This window comes from Nycticebus coucang, chromosome 14, assembly GCF_027406575.1.
Source record: "Nycticebus coucang isolate mNycCou1 chromosome 14, mNycCou1.pri, whole genome shotgun sequence".
Classification (NCBI taxonomy): Eukaryota; Metazoa; Chordata; class Mammalia; order Primates; family Lorisidae; genus Nycticebus; species Nycticebus coucang.
Window position 1 is genome coordinate 4,510,485 of NC_069793.1, and position 22,149 is coordinate 4,532,633.

Sequence of the window (22,149 nt, forward strand, 5' to 3'; positions counted from 1 at the left end):
CTGTAACAGATTTGACTTTTAAGAACACTAACAAAGCCACCTCCATGAGCTTGCGGTCTGTCTGTCCTCCAGACTAGTGACTTTACCACCTTTTCTGTATTTGTAAGCTTAATGCTCTGGAGAATGTGAGGGGCAGAGAAGCAAGCATTAGACGGGTGGAGACACGATAATCAGTAAACTGTCTTCCTAATCCTGGGCATTCACACACCCTGTCCCTTCCCACCAGTCCTTCTGCTCCTTCAAAGAATCAAAATTGACTTTCCTCGAGGTTCCATACTAGTTAACATAAGCAGTGCTTATACACCCAGGATATGAGGAAGGGGGAAAAGCTGACTTTCTCATTTCTCTTGAGCGTGAGGGCTACCCTAACCACAATGGGGCTATAAAAATGGCCCCAAGGCTGTCAGCTTGTTTACACCTTGCCCAAGTACCACTGGATTTTGCAGTCAAGTACACAAACAGCCAGAGAAGTGGCACTTGATAAGTCACACAAGGGCCCTGGACAAGCCAGCTGTCATTGACTATTGGAAAGCAGAGAAAACCCCGGGTGTTGTATCGGACACCTAAGCACGTAAAATTTGTGTCACGTTTTAGCCTTCTCCCTGCTGGGAACACAAGATTGGGAAGATATGTCAATGAACTAGGAAAACCTCATGCCTTGCCTGGTCTATACCGTTCACACAGGTCATCCTCAAGGGTAGATGAGGTTTATCCTGACACTTAAGTGACAGGACCTGGTGTCCATGTTGACTTCTGACCAAGAACTGTGCTAGGTGCTAGGTAAGACGGGGTGATTAAGCAGCTTGGTCAGGGCTACTCAGATTTGGCAGAACCAGGCAATTTCAGGTTTCCTGATTCCCACAGCAGTCATATTTCCTTTCAACTAGGTTTTGCAACAGTAAATAGGAGAAAGGAGGATCCCCGCCAGTTCAGGATATACTAGTTTTGTCCAGCAGAGTGAGGGGAAAACACCCAATTAGGAACTATTAATAATCAGATTGTGAAAGCACTCAAATGCTATTTTGTTCCAGTCGACGGCAAAGATGTCTTGAGTTCAAGAGCTAGGAGAATATGTAGTTTGAAAAGTAGTCTCTGTACTGAGAGAAGATTGAGTACTTACCCTTTTTTTACCTGAAAACTGAGTGTCATGAGACACGAGAGACAACCAGAAACTAGAAAACTCAACACCCATGGATATTGAAAACCTTCAGAAACTTTCTGATTTTAAATTGGTTTATGTGAAAACTTCCTGGAGAAAAGTCACCACTTTGATCTTTTCAGATACAGTGAACACCGCCAAATTGTTTTAATTTCCGAATTTATTAAAATGATTAACCTCAATACTGCAAGTGCATGTACAAAATATTTGTAAAAAATGTTTTTAATGAAACGTTAAAGAACTTACCTCAAATGCTGAAAAAGTCCTTTCATTCTTTCAGTACAAGGAATACATTGTATCTCAAAAGTATTACAACTCAGCAAAACAATTTAAAACAGTAATTTGAAAAATGATTGAAAATTGAATACTTTACATATATTTCTAAGATCATTTCCTAATTCTTACAATGCCAAAATCTTAACCAATCATTGCATAAGCTCAAGCTAGAAGTTTTATTGAATGCAACCTCTTCCAAACTGGTCAGCAGTGTGGATTCACCCCTCCACACAGTGAAGCTTGACAGCAGACCTACGACAGTTTGGAGGCCCCTACCTTTAAAAAACGGAAATTAGGTTTCCCTAGAAGGCATCAACAGCGGCTGCTGAGTGCTTGTGCATACCAACTCCTGAGAGGCAGTGATTCCTTACCAAATGTCACTGCTCTGAGACCCATGGGAAAGTCAGCCTCAAAAGATGAGGCCACAATAAAATTAAAATATCATAAATAAGTTAGTAAAATTAAGTTTAAAAATGAAGAAAAATGGGAAATGTGTTACTGTTACCTTTTCAAGACTGAAATTCCTGAAATGGCTATTGTTGGTATATAAATAAAGTGTTAGTCTCTCAACCTCCTCAAAACACCCTGAACTAAAGTGAGAGACAAGGTAACCCACTGCCCTGCAGCACTCTCCAGACACAGGGTCTCCATGGCAAGGGTCTCACACTTCTCCTGCACAGGGACCCCTCAAGGAATGGACCTGGGCTACCAAGTGCTCCCAGGGCCCGGGCACAGGTGCTCCTGTTGACTAGGGGTTGCCTACCTCCAGATGTGGCAGGAAGGGGTGTGTGTGGAAGGCTACTTTAACATGCTTCCAAATTAATACCTGAGGAATTAGACTGCACCATAACAAAACAAGGATGAAGCCATGTAAGACTACAGAAGTAACTCCTTAGAGAACATAGGTGAAAACAACCTAAACTTTAAAAACTTTTAATGAATCTTATTTCTATTTGGAACCTATGGGCAAAAGGTTTAAGGAATTGAATTTTTAAAAGATGTCCCCCAAACCTGGAAACTGGTAGGAATCAATTAGTAGTAACAGTAAGCATTGAGGTTTTCTCCACTGGACTTTTCATACCTGCAGATTCCTTTTAATATTTTAAGACATGGGCTACTCTTCTATAGACACTATACAAATGCCCCAATTTGATTTTATTTAGAAACACTGTATCTGAAAGTACATGTATACATTTCCCAGAAATAAAGAGACTGACTGGTGTTAAACACCTGTTACAGATTTATATTCCCAAATCCTTTGCCCAATGATTTGTAAAATGATCCAGAGAAAGGAAAACAGCCTGGTATCGAACATAAAGTGTAATCAAAATTTTGCTCATTAAGTTACTTAAAATTAATTTCTCTTCTCAAAGTGCTTCAAAAAACAAATCTGACTCCTCTTTTTGTTTAACTGAATATATAGTCAAAAAATCTTTGATATTTTCATAATAAACTAACATAAGCCAAGAACTCCCACTGATGCAGTGCTTAAAACTATATATTTATAATTTCCTATTTTATTGGCATGAATATTTCTAAACTTAAAAACCTTCCTGGTAAGTTCTTTTAATTTCTTATGACAAAAATTTCTCACAACACACAAATATTTACAACATATACATTGTTTTCAGGTCTTTACATTGAATTTCAAAGACAAACATTTTTATAGGTTACCACAGAACAAAAGCTGTGACTCATGTTTTTATTTCATAAACTATTATAAGTTAAAGTGAATAGATTTTTTTAATATTCCTTGTAGCATTTTACAAGTGCAACAGAAAACTTGAAGACCCAAATAAAGATAGCTGTAGTTCATTAGATAAATGTTGCTTGTTGTCATCACATTGTTCACAGCAAATTTTTGAAAAAATAAGCACCAATCATTCTTGCAAAGAACAATTTTATCTAAAAGGATTGAAAAGAGTTAAATACAAGTTCTTTAATTTACATGACGAGCAATAAATACGCTGTATCGAAACTCATCCTGCACACTGCTACCTTCATACATGTAATGTACTGGAAAGTGAGCTGTCACGTGTGTAAAACGTATTTCCTTTTTTTTTTTTTTTTTAAAGAAACCAATTTGACTCCCAACCAATGGTTTGCTATAGTAACAAAGGCCACAAACAGTACACCTGGGCCAGCAAACAGTGCGAAACCAACAAACTCCAAGGGGGAAACATCTAGCAAATAAATCAAAAAGCCAAAGATCATTGCTGGTGATATTAGCATACTAGAAAACCTTAATATGCTGCTACTATGATTTGTTTTAAATTATCATTTAGTCGTATATTAAAGAGCCAATGGATGCTCTCAAAGTTAAAAAAATTGTGTAGCCACATTATTGTTCTCAATGTCCTGTGTGGAAAGTTGCTATCACTGTACAGTTTTGCTCGAGCCTTTATTTTACAACAGGGCTTTACCTCTAACTCAGAATTGCACGTAAGAAGGCTATTTAAAAAGTACGATAAAAATTTGCACAAATCAGACTTAAGAAGAGTCAGTATGCTATACACTTTCTACAATATTATGCTGATAAGTGAAGAGACGGTAGAAGTGCTGCCACTAAAATGTTTCAGTTGAGGAATAATTGACTGGAATTTTTAAATTTTTTTAAAGTAGTTATCCCAGGTCAAATTAAGACCAAGAGCTTATGCATTAAGCCTTAAAGACTGATCTTCTCTTCTCCTTGAAGAAATGTCAATATCTATAGAGTCTTTTCCGACTATTAGCCTCAGTCGCTTAGCTGGAGGAAGAGGAATGAAGTCATCTTCAAAGTCATCCTCATAATCGTCCTCCTCATCTCCCTCGGAAGAGGAGGAATCATCCGCACTTTCTTCCTCGTACTGACTGTACTCGTCCACCTCCATTCGAGACTCCAGGAGAGTAAGAGGATCGCTGCAACACACCCCATTTTCATGAAGCCCCTCTGTATAGGATCCCCTACTCTCCTCATCCCGTTTAAGTTGGATTTTTAATTTTGTGGAACTACTGCCTGATCCTGAGTTGAATCCATTATTAAGCTTTGCTACATAGAGATTATTATCATTTTCATGGTCTTTACTTAATTTGATGCTTATTTTTGAAGAATTCATCCCATCGTTCTCTTGGTCATTTGTCTTGCTGCTGCTATCATGACGTCTCCGAAGAGTCAATTTGGGAATCCCGGAATTATTTTCTAGGATCAGCTGTGCATCATACCTTGTAATTCGCCTCTTCTTTTTACTTTTTGCAGTTCTAAAGCTGTCTTTTGTTTTGAAGCTATCTGATGTAACCACCGCACAACCGAGAGGAGGAGCACAGTCTGTGTAGCTCACAGGCACGCCTATGGCGCCACTGTGCTCACCCTGGGCGGAATGGGGCCCCAGCAGATCCTCTGCAGCCTCGTTTTTCTCAGGAGAATCATGCACCGGAGTGGATTCCTCTGTTTTTGCAAACTGTTTCACAAGTTTTCCCTGTCGTGACTTCTTTTTGGACACACTAGTGTCACTCTTGTAACACTTAGTCTCCCCCTTTTGTGCAGTCTCATGAACAAGTTCTTCCTGCACCTCAGGAGTTGGTTGCTCCCTATCATCAGGGCAAGGTTCTGCCATGCTGTTTTTATAGCTGTCCAACATATTTGGTTCAAGCTTGACGTCAGAGGCCTCCTGCAGACTCGTTCTTGTCCTCACTGACCGCCGGGTAATGTACGTGCAGGGCGAGCTCTCCCCCTGCGAATGAGCACCTCGGACAGGGTTCTGTCTGTGTTCTCTCGCTGCGTGCCTCGTTAAGCACCCGCTAGTGACTGCAGCTTGGGCTGGTCCCTCTGGTTCCTTATCCTTTTTAATGGGCAAATTTTTATATAGAACTACTTTAGGCTCTTTAAGTACTAAATTTCCCATTTCGAGTTTTCTTGAAGTATTCTTTTGTTCCAGCCGCTTGCAATGATTTCTTAATTTTATCTTTGAAAGTAAAGGCTTTGCAGGCTTTTTCAGTTTCTTTGGTACCCTGGAATTATTTATGTGAGTTAGCTTAGATGAGGTAGAGTTGGAACAGGCTGGAATTCTTGATATAGATTGCCTTGTTAATGTTCTGCTCTTGCTGTTCTTTTTTACACCAACTGAAGATTTTCGGTTAGAAGCTGTAAAGTTTAGAAAAAAAATAAGGTGAAAAACAGCCTTGGCAACACAGCAGAATTCAACAGAACAATGCCCCAAACCAGACTATTAGCTATAATATGTACGCTTAGATGATACAAATGCACGGAAAACAGACCCCAATGTGTACGCCAGCACATACACATTTTCTACATGGCTTTTGACATTCACTGGGGGATCTTTCATTTTTGATATATGTTAGGAGCTTTTAGCACAGCAGAACCTAGATTTCACTCTAAGCTGCTCCTTCATCGGTCATAATGTTGGTCCAAACAAAAGCTTTTTTCTCCTGATTTAGTATTTTCTCACATAGAAATTTTGAAGGAAAGCTAAGTAAGAATCATAGCTTTTTTTCACAAACTCCTCCTAAAATCCCCACTTCATCTGTTTATTTACTTTTTTTTGAAACAATCTCACTCTATCGCCTTGGTAGAGTGCCCTGCTGTCATCGTAGTTCATAGCACCCTCAAACTTCTGGGCTTAAGTGATCCTCCTGCCTCAGTCTCCCGAGTAGCTGGACTATGGCATCCATCATGATGCAGAGCTGGTTTTTTTTTTTTTATTTTTTTTGTGGTTTTTGGCTGGGGCTAGGTTTGAACCCGCCACCTCCGGCATATGGGACCGGCGCCCTACTCCTTGAGCCACAGGCGCCGCCCGCAGAGCTAGTTTTTATATTTTTAGTAGAGATGGTTTTTTGCTTGTATTCAGGCTGGTCTAGAACTCCTGAGCTCAAGCTATCCACTGGTCGTGGCATCCCAAGGCGCTAGGATTGAAAGGGTGAGCCACCATGCCTAGCCTAAAATTATCATTTATCATTTTAAATGTTCATCTGTTACTCACTAACACAAACTAAGTATAGACTTGGCCAGTAACATGTAACAGAAATATATTATCAGTGGCTCTAAGTTCTAAGAGACAAATTCTATCACAAGAAAAATAGATCCTAATTGGGCACAGTGGCTCACGCCTATAATTCTACCACTTTGAGAGGCAAAGATGGGTGGACTGCTTGAGCTCAGGAGTTTGAGACCAGCCTAGGCAAAGTGAGACCCTGTTTTTATTAAAAACAGAAAAACTAGCCAGACATTGTATCCCAGCCTGTAGTCCCAGGTACTTGAGAGGCCAAGGCAAGAGGATCACCTGAGCCCACAAGTTTGAAGTTCCTGTGAGCTGTAACACCACAGCATTCTTTCCAAGGTGACAGCCTCTATTCCACCCCCCTCAAAAAAATACATCCTAAGAACCATAATATTGTTACTCCGGAAAGTATACTGTCAGAACTGCATCACTGTAACTTATTCCCTTCAACTCTGTGAGGACCAGAAGAGAGTAAGTGGGCTGTGCCATCTGAAGAGTTGCACAACTTACACGGGCCTGTTCTTTTAGTGACCACCTGATGCCAACAGGCAGAGTGAAAGAAAGCAATAGTACACTATTAGAATTATACACTCTCAGGACAGAGCGGTGCAATTTCCTTCTTCCAAGACATGGATACAGGCACGGCGCCCAGAGCACAGTGGTTACGGCACTGGCCACATGCACCAAGGGTGGCAGGTTTGAACCCAGCCCAGCTAAACGATAACTGCAACAAAAAACATAGCCGGTCGTTGTGGCTGGTCCCTGTAGTCACAGCTACTTGGGAGGCTGAGGCAAGAGAATTGCTTAAGCCTAAGAGTTTGAGGTTGCCGTGAGCTGTGACACCACAGCATTCTACCGAGGGTAACATAGTGCAACTGTCTCAAAAAAAAAAAAAAAAAAGACATGGATACAAAAAAGATGCAATGAGGGTGGGCAGGGTGGCTCACGCCTGTAATCCTAACACTCAGGGAGGCTGAGGTGGAGGATCATATGAAGTCAGGAGTTTGAGAACTGCCTGAACAAAAGGGAGACGCCATCTCTACTAAAAACAGAAAAATTAGCCAGGTATTGTGGTGGGTAGGTACCTGTAGTCCCAGCTATTCAGAAGGCTGAGGCATGAGGATTGCTTGAGCCCAGAAATTCGAGGTTGCAGTGAGCTATGATGATCCCACTGCGTCTAGCCTAGGGTGACAAAACAAGACTGTCTCCAAAAAAAATTAATAAGGTGGCAAAGATCCTCATGGTAACAATAACCTAAGAACTAATATGACAGTTGAATGGCTTCTCAAAAAAGGTTTTATGTGTGACTCAAACTTAGCTGCTCTTGCGAGTCTCTGGCCTTGCCATTGACCTTCTGCTGCCTATTTTCCTCTCCGCATTTACATTCTGGAATATCATTTATAATTTTACACAAGTCAATTTCTCAACTAGTTTTGGCATCCCCCACTTGAAAAACTTCTCCTTGATCAAAACAACCCTTTAAAGATGTTCCCTTCACTAAGGAAGCTGAGATGTATGAATAAATAATTACCACTTCTCATCAGAAAACAGGGAGAATAAAAACAACAAATATGGGTAACCCAGCACACCACCCACTCCATGACAATCAGGATCCTGTGGAGGAAGTTTCTGTTGCTTTTAAAACGGCTGAGGGTTGCCAAGGCAACTGCCATTCCTCTGTCTGGCTAGGCAAGAAAATTAGCACTGGTTTTTATTGAGAAAGGAGTGAGAATGCATAACATGCATTCCAAAAATATCAATCCACCAAGAATACCAGGCTCTGTACTCAAAGCCTGGCTTAGGCAGAATTCACAGCAATGAGATCCAATGGTTGAAACAAGAACATACTTATCCATGTGGGCTGCTAACATGGAAGCCACATATTTTTAGAAAAGTAGGAGTAATTAAGTGTGAATACTATCCAACTTGAGTCATTTATCATGAACTGGAATTACACAGAATTGGTAGAAAATATTTTTTAGAATAAGGCTATTTAGTGAATTCTTTTGTTAAAGCATCTACTGAGATGCACAGGTAATAATATAAACAGCCACTGGTGTTTTGGTTTGTTCTAGACAAAAGCCAAGGACTGCATTTGTCTGGCTGCCATTTGCTTGGCTTTCCCAAATGTGGCCATGATGATCCTTCATTTACCCTTTTTTTTTTGAGATAAGAGTCTCACTTTATCGCCCTTGGTAGAGTGCCATAGTGTCATAGGTCACAGCGACCTCAAACTCTTGGGCTCAAGGGATTCTCTTGTCTCAGTCTCCCAAGTAGCTGGGACTACAGGTGCCTACCACAACGCCCAGCTATTTTTTTTTTGTTTGTTTGTTTTTGAGATAGAAAAGCCTCAAGCTGTTGCCCTGGGGAGAGTGCTGTAGCGTCACAGCTCATAGCAACCTTCAACTCCTAGGTTTAAGCGATTCTCTTGCCTCAGCCTCCCAAGTAGCTGGGACTACAGGCCCCCGCCACAATGCCTGGCTATTTTTTGGTTGTAGTTGTCATTGTTGTTTGGTAGGCCCGGGCAGGATTCGAACACTCCAGTTCTGGTGCCGCTTGAGCCACAGGCACCGAGACAACACCCAGCTAGTTTTAGAGACAAAGGTCTTGCTCTAGCTCAGGCTGGTCTTGAACCTGTGAGGTCAGGCAATCCACCAGCCATGGCCTTCCAGAGTGCTGGGATTATACGTGTGAGCCACAGCACCCAGCCCTACCCTCTGCTTCTTCAAGAACCAATTTATGACCAACTTAGTGGTTCTCAGTCTTATTTTTCCTCTTTCCATACTATTCTTACCACATGCCTGCAATCATCCCTATACAGTGATCATATGTGGATCAGGTTCTCCACAGCAATCCCCTGGATTGTGGACCCAGCCTGTCCCTCCAACTGGACAGCATCAGCCAATCTACACCCTCATCATGAAATCCCTTGAACACTTATCAGCCCTTCCTTCATTTTCTGAATGCAACACTGATGACCATTTTTTCTTGGTAAGTCCTCTCTTCCTTTGGCTGTCAATGAGCACACTTGCCTGGACTTCCTCCACCTGGCCCTAGACTGCCATTCCTAAGTGCTCCCCCACAGCTGTTACCACCTACATACTGATGGCTTCCTAACTCCATTCTCTGACCCTCTCCTAAATTACAGATCCAGCCAACATGCCTAGACCTAGGTCACCACCAAGTCCCCTGGCAGCTCCCCCTTCTGGTCATCATGATGACCACCTGCCCTGCTGCCTGACTATAAAAGGAGAAATCTTTCATTCTTGCTTTCCCCAACTGCCTCATCTAGCTGATTACACAGCCTATGGGGTCCACCTGCAATTTCACTGCAATCTGCCATGTCTCTTGCCTGAACTATGGCCATTTCCTCCCTCTCCTAATACTTTTCCAACAATCTATTCTCTACTGTGTAGCCAGGAGGATTTTCCCAGTACATTATGTCACTTCTGGGCTTTAAACCTGTCAGCAGTACTCTAATACCCTAAGAATAAAGTCCAAAATTTTAAATTCTGATCACATCTCTTCTTCTCACCTGTCCTCCATTGGTGAGTACAAGTAAATTTTTACTCAAGTTCTCCACTTGTGCATACCATTGTCTGAAATTCTCTCTGCTTCAATTATGTCTGTCTCAGTCCGCCAACTTCTCAACCCCTTTAAGACTCAGCTTAGGCCACACCTCTTTCAGGGAGCCCTCTTTCTGTATGGTAGGGTGGTATCTTTCCTGTGTATTTTCACAGCACCCAAGACTCTCCTTACTTGGTACTTATTTTTACCCATTAGATGACATCCCATTTTATGGTGATTCTGAATCCAGCCTCTCTCCATCCTTTCCCTCTTTCCAAAAGCTTTACTTTTGGCTGTAGAGCATTGAAGCTCTGGCACGTGTCTGAACCGAGTGCACAATGGACTGCATTTGATGCTGTGTATTACTTCAATATAGAGATTCCACTTACATGTTTGTGTATTTATCACGGTATTCTCATTTTGTTTGAAACACATTACTTCATCAAAAGCCCAGACGAAAAGTAAGCTCATCAAGTTAAAGGCAAAAAGAGTCACAGGTAAGTCAGGCAAGAGAAATGTGAGCAATTCGACTAAGATGAGAGTCCAGTAGAGTACCAAGAGTCCTTCACTGTCCAAAGAAGGTGCAATACTTTGTGGGGGTTGAGAATTTCTGACAATAAGGAGAAAGACAGTGGCCACAATGACAAACCCAAGTCTATCAAGGGACAAAGGATTACGCACAAGTGTTGACAAGATGTGCCTGTGGTTATTCTTGCATCAGCCTAATATTCGTCATGTAATTATCTTCTCTTAGTGGCTGGGACAAATCACAAATGCATAAACCTGGACAGTACTTTTACATGAAGATCTACAACCCTCTTAGCCAATTACTAAAACTGGATGCTGTACAAAATGGCCAAATTAGTATGATCTCAATCCCAAATGATATCCTTGAAAGTGGTATTAAACTCATGTGAAAGCCAAGCTTACACAGACTAGCCTAAGATCATCCACCAGGTATGGGACTTGAGCTTAGGCCTGTGGCTCAAATCAAGATCTCAAGTTTAATTACTGTTATGCCACTTGTAAGGTGTCATACCTCTTAGGTAAGGGACGCACTTATGGCTATCGTGACTGCTCTAGGGTGCCCTGAAAATCCATAAGGCAGTGTGGCATCAAGACTTACATGCAGATACAAGAGCTACAAAATGACACTAAAGCCTTCCCAAGTGCTCAGACTGCATGGGGAATGCACACTATCAATGTGAACTAAGATAACATAAGAACCATGTGCAGTCTCAACTCCATAACTCAAGGATCTAGAAATTCCCCCAAGGGGACTGTAAAGACCTCAGTCGCAAGGAGTTTACTGGGCACAAATAGGTTTCATTTAATGTAACCAACACAGACTGTTACCTACAACAGGGTGCTGGAAAGAACTTTGAAGCAGCCTGTAGATTTAGCAGAAAAGTGCCAGTCAAGAGGTACCAGTGATGGGAGAGAGTGAAAAGTGGTGCCCCAGCCTCGGCATCCAGGACAGATGCTCCTTAGTTAAGGTGAATTTCTCCCACTGCTCAAGTCTTCTGGGGCTTATCCCAACTTGCAGTAGCGGCAGTGACTATGCCTGTATCTTCCCATGCTGCTCAAGAGCCTCTGGCTTCACACCCTGTATCACAATACTAACAGAGGGGCCAGCCCAGCCAGCAAAACACAAGAGGCCTCCAAAACTAGAATATCCCAATGATGGCGTTATAATTCAGATGTGTGGACTGCATTTGTAAAAATGAATTCCTTATTGTTTCTACTCCTGGATGTTAAAGCAAACAAGCTGTAATTCTCAAGACACCTTCCAAAAAAGCACATGCATGAAAGGAGAAAATATTTTTCTTCTGACTAGGGAGAAATATTTATTTATATATACATACTACTCAAAAAAAGCCATTCCTCTTACAAGCTGCTAAATTTTAGGTGAACTGCAGGATAAAGACAAGCAAATTAAAAGCGCTCTGCACATACAACATTCTCCTACTAACCTTGGGAAAGGAGCTCTGCCAACTCTGGCTTTTCTACCACATGGAGTTTCCAAAAGCCTTTCTTTCCAAGAGGTATAAGAGTATGTTTGAGATACAAACACCAGAAGAAATACAGCCTACCTGAATACAAGAACTCAAGGAAATCCTCAATGAACACGATTTAGTGTACACTGAGCTTTGAGCTCCTTCCAAGCACTGAGCCACATCTATCTACTGTCCATGACCTCAGTGTTAGTCACTCCAACCCTCAGGTTATTCCCATCATGCTGCAGAAAGATAATCTGAATAAAGCAAGCATCCCAATATAAACCATCACTGCAAAGTGCTATATTTCTATGCTGTAATACTGAAAACTGCAGCTCAAAGGGATCATGAGTCCCTCTCAACTCAAGAAAATGGCACTTCTAGTCTGTGTAGTTATTTTATGCACTCGCCTTACCCTGGAGCAAAGGCACAAACTCTTTAGAGAGGAGGATGAAGTCTCAAATATCATTGTATCTCTTTAAGCATTTATTAGTAAGTACTACACCAAATAAAATTTGGGAATATTAATGGCTATATACTACTAATACATGCAATACCTTCCAAAATTATTTGGATTTTGATCTTTTAAACTAAGTGGTGTACTAACTTCAGTATCTACACACTAGTAATGAAGTCAGTGCACAAAAGCACAAAAGACCCCAGTGTATGTCACAGAGCCATTCAATGTGGGCAATTTGGTGGCCATCTCCACGTACAGATGGCAGCATGCACCTAAGTGTGTGTGGGTTTTTTTCTTATTGTGTTGCCCAAGCTGGTATTGAACTCCTAGGCTCAAGTGGTTCTCCTGCCTCAGTCTCCAGGTGCGTGCCATCACGCCCAGCTTTCAAGTGTTTTTATGTATGTATTTACAAAATGGGCTTCTCAAGTCTCTAGTTTCACCAAGGAACCAGACTCAGAAAACAGATGTTCATTACACTGTGTTTATTATTAGAATTCAACAGTCAACAGTGAATGATTGACTAACTCTTCTTTTTTTGGTTCACTTTGAACATTAACTAAGAAGACTGGAATAGGACTACAGTATTGATTTTCCACTACAGAGGTTACACCTGGCCTCTGACTCCCAGCAGCAGTAGATTCAGGAATTCACGGCAGTGACATTCACCATCATGGGAGACACCGTCCCTTTTCTTCAGGATTTTCTGTAGGGGAAGGGAGCACCCAGTGGTGGGCTGAGAACATCTGAAAGTAGGGAGAAGAGCCTAAAACAATCAGTATCTCAGAGGTTCCTAAGTGCTAAGAAGTCTCACTGGATGCTGAAAGTGCCAACATAGGTATACTTTGGGAATCACCAAGTTAGACTTTACAACATCTGCCTCTCTCAAAGATAAATCAGACTGAAGGCTACTGCTTTAGTGGCGACCACAGAAAACTCATGTCACCCAGAAAAACAGTAGCCATTACAACAGTTCCAGTACTTGAAAGTGCTCCAAACATGAAGTATTTTCTTTTGCCCCTTTAGATTTTCTTCTCGTTATTTTCTCTTTATTCTTTTTCCAGTTTCCATTAGATCTTCCCCCCACAAACAATGGTATCTCAACGGTTGCTTCTTTCTCTTTTTCATCTCTCTTCCTAGTTTCTGTAGTAGTTACTATACAACATGTCACCATATAGCAACATTCAGAATGCTCCTCAATCACAATTCTGAGTCTGGTAACTGGTGGTTTGGTGAACTGGGTTAGTTCATTTTAAGAAAGGTAACCAAGTAGTAGAAAGGTTGAAACCTTGAGGCCAGATGCAATAAATTCCCCAAGTCCATCATCTTTTCCAAACAGACTGGCTAGACACTGGAACATGTATGAGCCTTTATCTTTTTGTAGGGCTTAACAGTATCATTGAAGTATCACTAACACCTTGTAAATGATTTTCTCAAACATATAATAACCCTGAACTATGAATAACTCAATATCCAGTTACCAAGTATTTAGGAAAAACGGTCTAGAGTATGATACTGAATTTGGAGGTGGGATACAGGGTGTGCTTTAGTATTCAAATAATTTCTAGAACCTTGCATTGCTGACAATGTTCATGGATCCCAGTTTCTCTTAATATTTCAAAGTTTAAAACTATTGAAGCATGCTTTAAAAAGCAAATTGTGTGAAAATACTTAGAAGATATTGCTTATTAAATCTCCCTTACTTACTTGCATTGTTTTTTTCCTGAGTGGTATCTGCATCAGTGTTAGAGCTGACAGATTGACTGTCTGAATTTTTGCTGCTGTCACCTAACTTTTTAAGCCTATTTAAACGTTTATCTGTTTCTCTGAGTCCATATTTGCTATTGATTACAGGAGCAGGCGCAGGCAGTCCCACTCTGGATTTAAAAGCACCAGTTCCCCGTCTGAAAGAGAAAATAGCACAGGTTAAACAAAACAAACAGAGCATACTTACAATACCTAACTGCTGAGAGTGCTCAGCCCCATCAAGTTCACAGATGTGAAATAGGGGGCCTTGACCATCACTGGCAACCTGGCAAGTATAGAATTCTCAAAGAAAATTAAACATGTATACAATAAAAGTAACTTTAAAAACTCTATACTAGGCTATACATGGTGGCTCATGCCTATAATCCTAGCACTAGGGAAGGTCAAGGAAGGAGGATCTCTTGAGCTCAAAAGTTTGAGACCAGCATGAGCAAGAGGGAGACATCATTTCTACTAAAACAGAAAAATTAGCCAGGCATTAGGTGGACACCTGTAGTCCCAGCTACTGGAGTCAGGCAAGAGCACTGCTTGAACCCAGGACTTTAAGGTTGCTGTGATCCAGGCTGATGTCATGGCATTCTAACCTGGGTAACAGAATGAGACTGTCTTAAAAAAAAAAAAAAAAAAAAAAAGAAAAAATGAAGCAAACAAAAAGCCTCTATACTACCTGGCTGGGAGTGGTGGCTCATGCCTGTAATCCTAGCACTACTTTGGGAGGATGAGCCCAGGGGTTTGAGGTGGCAGTGATCTATGATGATGCCACCGTACTCTAGTCCAGGTAACAGAGTGGAGAAAGAAAAAAAAAAGTTAGCACAATAGTTAGTTCTAAATTGTAGCTTGGCTTGGCACCTGTAGCTTAGCGGCCAGGACACCAGCCACATACACTGGAGTTGGCGGGTTCGAATTCAGTCCGGGCTTGCCAAATGATAACTACAACCAAAAAATACCTGGGCGTTGTGGCGGGCGCCTACAGTCCCAGCCACTCAGGAGGCTGAGGCAAGAGAATTGCTTAGGCCCAGGAGTTGGAGGTTGCTGTGAGCTGTGATGCCACAGCACTCTACTGAGAGCGACAAAGCGAGACTCTGTCTCAAAAAACAAAACAAAACAAAAATCCCACATGTTGGCATGATTTAACACTATTTTTAAAAATTCACAGAATTTCCATAAACTAAGAACTTAATGTTAGGTATAAACAAACTCTAATCGGAATCCTTTGCAAAAAGATGACACTAATGATGACACTATTATTAAGGAAAATCTGTCTTTCTGGAGCAATAAAATCTGTTAAATAATTCTTTTAAAGTTTCTGAACTAACACGAAAGCTTAAATAACAAAATGTTACTTAATAAAAGACATTTAAAAGACTTGCTTTTCGGGCGGCGCCTGTGGCTCAGTTGGTAAGGCGCCGGCCCCATATACCAAGGGTGGCGGGTTCAAACCCGGCCCCGGCTGAACTGCAACCAAAAAATAGCTGGGCGTTGTGGCGGGTGCCTGTAGTCCCAGCTACTCGGGAGGCTGAGGCAAGAGAATTGCTTACGCCCAGGATTTGGAGGTTGCTGTGAGCTGTGTGATGCCATGGCACTCTATCAAGGGCCATAAAGTGAGACTCTGTCTCTACAAAAAAAAAAAAAAAAAAAAAAAAGACTTGCTTTTCGGGCGGCGCCTGTGGCTCAAGGAGTAGGGCGCCGGTCCCATATGCTGGAGGTGGCGGGTTCAAACCCAGCCCCGGCCAAAAACCACAAAAAAAAAAGTTCTTGGTTGTTTGGGCGGCGCCTGTGGCTCAAGGGGTAGGGCGCCGGTCCCATATGCTGTAGGTGGCGGGTTCAAACCCAGCCCCGGCCAAAAACCACAAAAAAAAAAAGTTCTTGGTTGTTTGGGCGGCGCCTGTGGCTCAAGGGGTAGGGCGCCGGTCCCATATGCCGGAGGTGGCGGGTTCAAACCCAGCCCCGGCCAAAAAAAAAAAAAAAATTAAAGACTTGCTTTTCACTACAGAATAAGAATGGTTTCTACCCTATTTATATTTTTATAAATTCTTCTGAAGTAAATGAGGGCACTTAATGAGATCCTCTTAAACTTCCTAATAAAGCCAGCTTTACAAATCTTTGCTTTATTCAGTATAAATTTCTACTCAGCTCTATTCAAAAAAGTAAATTAGGAATTTATAACGTTTAAAAAGAAAGCACAAGGCTGGGCATGGGTGGCCCACTTGGGAGGCTGAGGGAGGTGGATTTCCCGAGCTCACAGGTTTGAGACGAGCCTGAGCCAGAGCAAGATCCCCATCTCTAAAAAACAGCTGAGGGATGGCACCTGTAGCTCAGTGGGGAGGGCACCGGACACATACATGGGGCAGGCAGGTTTGAACCTGGCCTGGGCTTGTTAAAACAATGACAACTGCAAGAAAAAAAAAAAAAGCCAGGCATTGTGGCAGGGGCCTGTAGTCCCAGCTACTTGGGAGGCTGAAGCAAGAGAATTGCTTAAGTCTAAGACTAAGAGTGAGCTGTAATGCCATGGCACTCTACCCAGGGCGACAGCTTGAGACTCTGTCTCAAAAAAAAAAAAAAAAAAAGCCAGGCATTGTGGCGGGCGCCTGTAGTTCCAGCTATTTGGGAGGCTGAGGCAAGAGGATCACTTGAATCCAAAAGTTTGAGGTTGCTGTGAGCTATGATGACACAGCATTCTCCCAAGGATGACCAAGTGAGACTATCTCCAAAAAAAAAGAAAAGAAATGAACAAGAAATAATTTTTGGAAATCAGAATTAAGTAAAACTCTTCCATTCACCTTTACTTCCTTTATTTTACTTTAACTTACAAAAAGTAATACGTGCTTAAGCTTGCTGCAAAAAGCCTAACAATCCTAGGAGCCATATCCATAAAGCAAAATTTAACAGTATTTCCTGACTACCCTCCCTCTTCAGAGCCCTAGGTACCAGTATTAACCATCTGCCAATAGTGTCATCTTCCCCTCCATTTATCATGGTACGTACACCAATTTACTCTGTAATTTCTGTTTCCTTTTTTGTTTTTGGAGACAGTCTCACTTTGTCACCTTCAGTAGAGTGGCATGGCGTCGTAACTCACAGAAACCTCAAACTCTTGAGCTTGGGCTCAAGTGAGTCTCTTGCCCCAGCCTTCCCAAGTAACTGGGACTACAGGCACCCATCACAATGCCCAGCTATTTTTAGAGACGTGGTCTCCAGCTGGCTCAGGCTGGTCTTGAACCTGTGAGGTCAAGCAATCCACCCGCCTCGGCCTCCCAGAGTGCTAGGATTACAGGCGTGAGCCACCACGCCTAGCCTTTTTGTTTTCTTGAGACAGTATCACTCTGTTGCCCAGGCTAGGGTGCTATAGTGTCAGCCTAGCTCATAGCAACCTCAAACTCGGACTCAAGCGATCCTGCCTGCCTCAGCCTCCCAAGTAGCTAGAATTAAAGGAGCTCAAGAAGATACCTGGCTAACTTTTTCTATTTTTAGTAGAGATGGGGTGTTGTTCTTGCTCAGGCTGGTTTCAAACTCCTCAGCTCAAGGGATCCTTCTGCCTTAGCTTCCTTCCTTAGCTGGGATTACAGGAATGAGCCAGTGTACCCCCACACTGAAGTTTCTTTTTAAGCAAACTAAAACCAAAATAATACCACCAAACACCTTCTTCAACAACCAATTTTCTTATCATTATATCATGGATTAAACAAACTGAACATATATTTTTAAAGTTGTATATTTCCACAGAATAAACATTCTGTATGTTCAGTCACTCCTCCTTGGTGATTACTGAAACTTGGTTTTCCTTTTTTGCCTGCCACCATGAACGTTGTTGTTACGTCACTATTGAAACCAAATCTCTACTAAGTGGTACTTGTATTTCTACAGGGTGGTTTCTTCCACATGGGACTGCCAGGTAAAAGGGTGCACTTACTTTTAATAAATACTGCTAGATTACTTTCCCAAAGGAAAGCAATTCACAGCCCTGCTAGCTTTGTATGAGTGCCTTTATTTCTGTATCCTCACCAGCAGTATATGAGGTTTGACAATTAAGTTTGTGAACTAATCCTAGTAAAGTGCTACATAATCTTTCATTGCTGACTATCAATATGGTCACTGCTGAAGTACTTCCCTGCAAAGATACGCACTGATGCCAGTGCCTAGTCTACCCTTCAAAGCAATTTTGAAACTCCTGTTCTAGACCAACAATCAGTGCTATCATTGTACATGGTCAATTAAGTTTGCAAACTCACTCATCCTAGAACTCACCTACATACCTCATTGTACAATATCACTACGGTAGCAAAGTATTCCCCTTGGGAAGCTATGCACTGATGCCCGTGCCTCATCCTTCTTTCAAAGTACATTTTTCTAGAATGAGTCTGCAAACTTAAATGTTCTAACCTTGTATTGTATTCCCTTAAATGGTACCAAATCTGAGTGAAAAATGAATCTCTAATTTTGTTTTAATTCCCCAGTTTACAGCCATTTTTAATTTTCTGGGTAGCATCTTTCCTACCTTTACCATTTTACAATTTCTTCTATTGAACTGTCTTTTCCTTATGAGCTTATAGACATTTTCCTTGTTTTTTTCCCCTGGCTTGCTGTTGTCACCTAGGCTGAAGTGCAGCTATGCAATCACAGCTCACTGCAGCCTTGAACTCCTGGGCTCAATGGATCCGTCTGTTTTAGCCTCTTCAGTAGCTGGGACTATAGGCATGTGCTACCACACTTGGCTAATTTTCCTTATTTATTTAAGAGGCTGGTTGCTAAGGCTAGTTTCAAATTCCCAAATGACTCCCCTTTGGTTATTATCATTTTCTGAGATAGAGTCCCACTTCGTTGCCCTGCGTAGAGTGCCATGGTGTCACAGCTCATAGCAACCTCAAATTCTTGGGCTCAAGTGATTCTCTTGCCTCAGCCTCTCAAGTAGCTGGACTACAGGTCCCTAACACAATGCCTAACACGTTTCTTTTAGAGATGAGGTCTCATCTTGCTCAGTCTGGTCTCGAACCTGTGAGCTCAGGCAATCTACCTGCCTCAGCCTCTCAGAGTGCTAGGATTACAGGCGTGAGTCACCATACCTAGCCTGATTCCCCTGTGCTGTTGGCATTGCAGGCCTAAGCCAGTATGCCCCGCAGTTTAAAGGAGATTGTTATTAGGATATTAACTCTCTGCCTTGTGTGCTTGTTATTTCCCTTCAGTACAGCATTTGTCTTCTGACTTTATCTGGGTGTTCAAAGATTTTTGGATTTATTATTATTTTTTTCTTTTTTTGTGACTGTCTCACTATGTCACCCTCTGTACAGTGCTGTGGCGTCATAACTCACAGCAACCTCCAACTCCTGGGCTTAAGCGATTCTCTTGCCTCAGCCTCCCAAGTAGCTGGGACTATAGGTACCCGCCACAATGCCTGGCTATTTTTGTTGTTGTTGTAGTTGTCGTTGTTTAGCAGGGTTGGAACCTGCCAACCCCGCTGTATGTGGCTGATGCTCTAGCTGCTGAGCTACAGGCACCGACCCTATTATTTCTTGTCTTAGGTATTTCAGGGAAAAACTGAGGGAGAATAGAGATCCTTAATAGTTTTGTAATGTTTTTTCCATCTTTTTTTTTTTTTTTTTTCTTTCAGTTTTTGGCTGGGACTGGGTTTGAACCTGCCACCTCTGGCATATTAGGCCAGCGTCCTAACCCTTTGAGCCTCAGGTGCCACCCAGTTTTATAATGTTTTTTAAATTTAGATCTTTCCATCTGGAATTTGTGTATCATGTGATATGTGGGTCTAGCTTAGTTTTCCCCCAGAAGCACAATGAATCATACCTTTCATTTACTAAAGAAATAACTTCCCAACATGTGGTATTAAGGTCTCAGATAGCCGTGCCTCTTCTCAGGACTCCATTCATGCACTCTTATCTACTTGTCCATTTCTGGGCCAATATCATCAAATTATGGTCACAATTTCATAACTTTGTTATGGCAAGTCTCCCCTAAGTTTAGAATTTTTTTGTTGGCTTTCTATTACCAGATTTACTTTTATATAAACTTTAAAATGTTTTTTTTTTTTTTTTTGAGACAGAACCTCTAGCTATCGCCCTGGGTAGAGTACTGTGGCATCATAGCTCACAGCAACCTCCAACTCCTGGGCTTAAGCGTTTCTCTTGCCTCAGCCTCCCAAGTAGCTGGGACTATAGGTGCCTGCCATAACGCCCAGCTATTTTTAAGGTTGTAGTTGTCATTGTTGTTTGGCAGGCCCAGGCTGGATTTGAACCTGCCAGCTCTGGTGTATGTGGTTGATGCCTTAGCCGCTTGAGCTACAAGTGCTGAGCCTCTTCTTCTTCTTTTTTTTTAAGATAGTCTCACTATGTCATCCTTGATAAGAGTACAGTGGTGTCACAGCTCACAGCAACCTCAAATACTTGGGCTCAAGTGATTCTCTTGCCTCAGCCTCCCAAGTAGCTGGGACTACAGGTGCCCACCACCTGCTCGGCTATTTTTGGTTGCAGTTGTCATTGTTGTTTAGCTGGCCGGGGCCAAGTTCAAACCCACCACACACTGGGTATACGTGGCTGGCGCTGTAACCACTATGCTACGGGCGCCGAGCCGCTTTAAAATAATTTTGACCAGTTCCAAGATTAAAATACTTAAAGTCCCAAATAATTTATACATTAATTGGGGAAGGAGTAATATTTATGATTTTAAGTCTTTTCTAGCTAAGATTACAGCTCTTTTTACTTAGATTTTATTTTTGGTTCTTCATTAGATTTTTTTTTTTGAGATAGAATCTCATTTTCTTGTCCTGGGTAGAGTGCCATGGTGTCATAGCTCACAGCAACCTGACATTCCTGGGCTCAAGAGATCTTCTTGCTTCATTCAGCCTCCCAAGCAGCTGGGACTATAGGCAGCTGGGACTACAGGCACCTGCCACAATGCCCAGCTATTTTTAGGGACTAGGTCTTGCTTTAGTTCAGGCCAGTCTTGAACTTGTGAGCTCAGGTGATTCGCCTGCCTTGGCCTCCCAGAATGCTGGGATTACAGGAGTGAGCCACCACGCCCCACCCTTGTGGTTAGGTTTTGTTTTCTAGGAAATTGTCCCCAAACCTATTCATCCTATTTGTTTACTGCATTCATTCATTCATTTACCAAGAACTTACTATGTGACAGATACTGCTCAGTATGCTGATAAAGCAATAAATGAAAACAGATACAAGCTTGTCTTTATTTGTTTATTTTTGCCGTTTTTGGCCGGGGCTGGGTTTGAACCCGCCACCTCCGGCACATGGGGCCAGCGCCCCACCCCTTTGAGCCATAGGGCACCATCCCAAGCCCGTCTTTATAAGTTTATATTCTACTGGGAAAATAACCAGAAACCACAAAATAATTCTATAGCTAATGTGTATAATAATTCTATAGCTAATGTCTGTACTGTTTCATACATTATGAAATAAATTTAATTCTTATATCGGGCCTATGAAATAGCTTTTGATATTATCCCCATTAAGGCACAAAGAAGCTAAATAACTTGCCCAACACCACACAGTTAATACAATGCAGAGCTGCAGGATTCTAACTCCAGCAGTCTGACTCCAGATTTCAGGCATTTAGCTATAATACTGTTTTCTCTATAAAATGACTTTAAAGCTGGGGTTCTCAACCTGCGGGTCACAATCCCTTTTTTTTTTTTTTTTTGTAGAGACAGAGTCTCACTTTATGGCCCTCGGTAGAGTGCCGTGGCCTCACACAGCTCACAGCAACCTCCAACTCCTGGGCCTAAGCGATTCTCTTGCCTCAGCCTCCCAAGTAGCTGGGACTACAGGCACCCGCCACAACGCCCAGCTATTTTTTGGTTGCAGTTCAGCTGGGGCCGGGTTTGAACCCGCCACCTGCGGTATATGGGGCCGGCGCCGTACCGACTGAGCCACAGGCGCCGCCCCACAATCCCTTTTTAACAATGAAAATACA

General features: G+C 42.1%; 1 protein-coding gene across 6 annotated transcripts in view; it reads right to left on the reverse strand.

Annotated features, from left to right (window-relative positions):
- Positions 1–1,301: 1,301 nt before the first annotated feature.
- The window catches only part of KMT5B (lysine methyltransferase 5B), a 61,308-nt gene continuing 40,460 nt past the window's right edge, over positions 1,302–22,149 (reverse strand). For 5 of the 6 annotated variants that reach the window (XM_053561206.1, XM_053561204.1, XM_053561207.1 and 2 more), the window contains 2 exons: positions 14,158–14,354; positions 1,302–5,555 (listed from right to left, as the gene is read on the reverse strand). In XM_053561206.1, the coding sequence (XP_053417181.1) occupies positions 4,087–5,555; positions 14,158–14,354 (1,666 nt within the window). In that variant the 3' untranslated portion in view covers positions 1,302–4,086. Of the gene's footprint in view, positions 5,556–12,921; positions 13,157–14,157; positions 14,355–22,149 lie in introns of those variants that run through there. The other variant, XM_053561209.1, reaches the window with a different exon arrangement.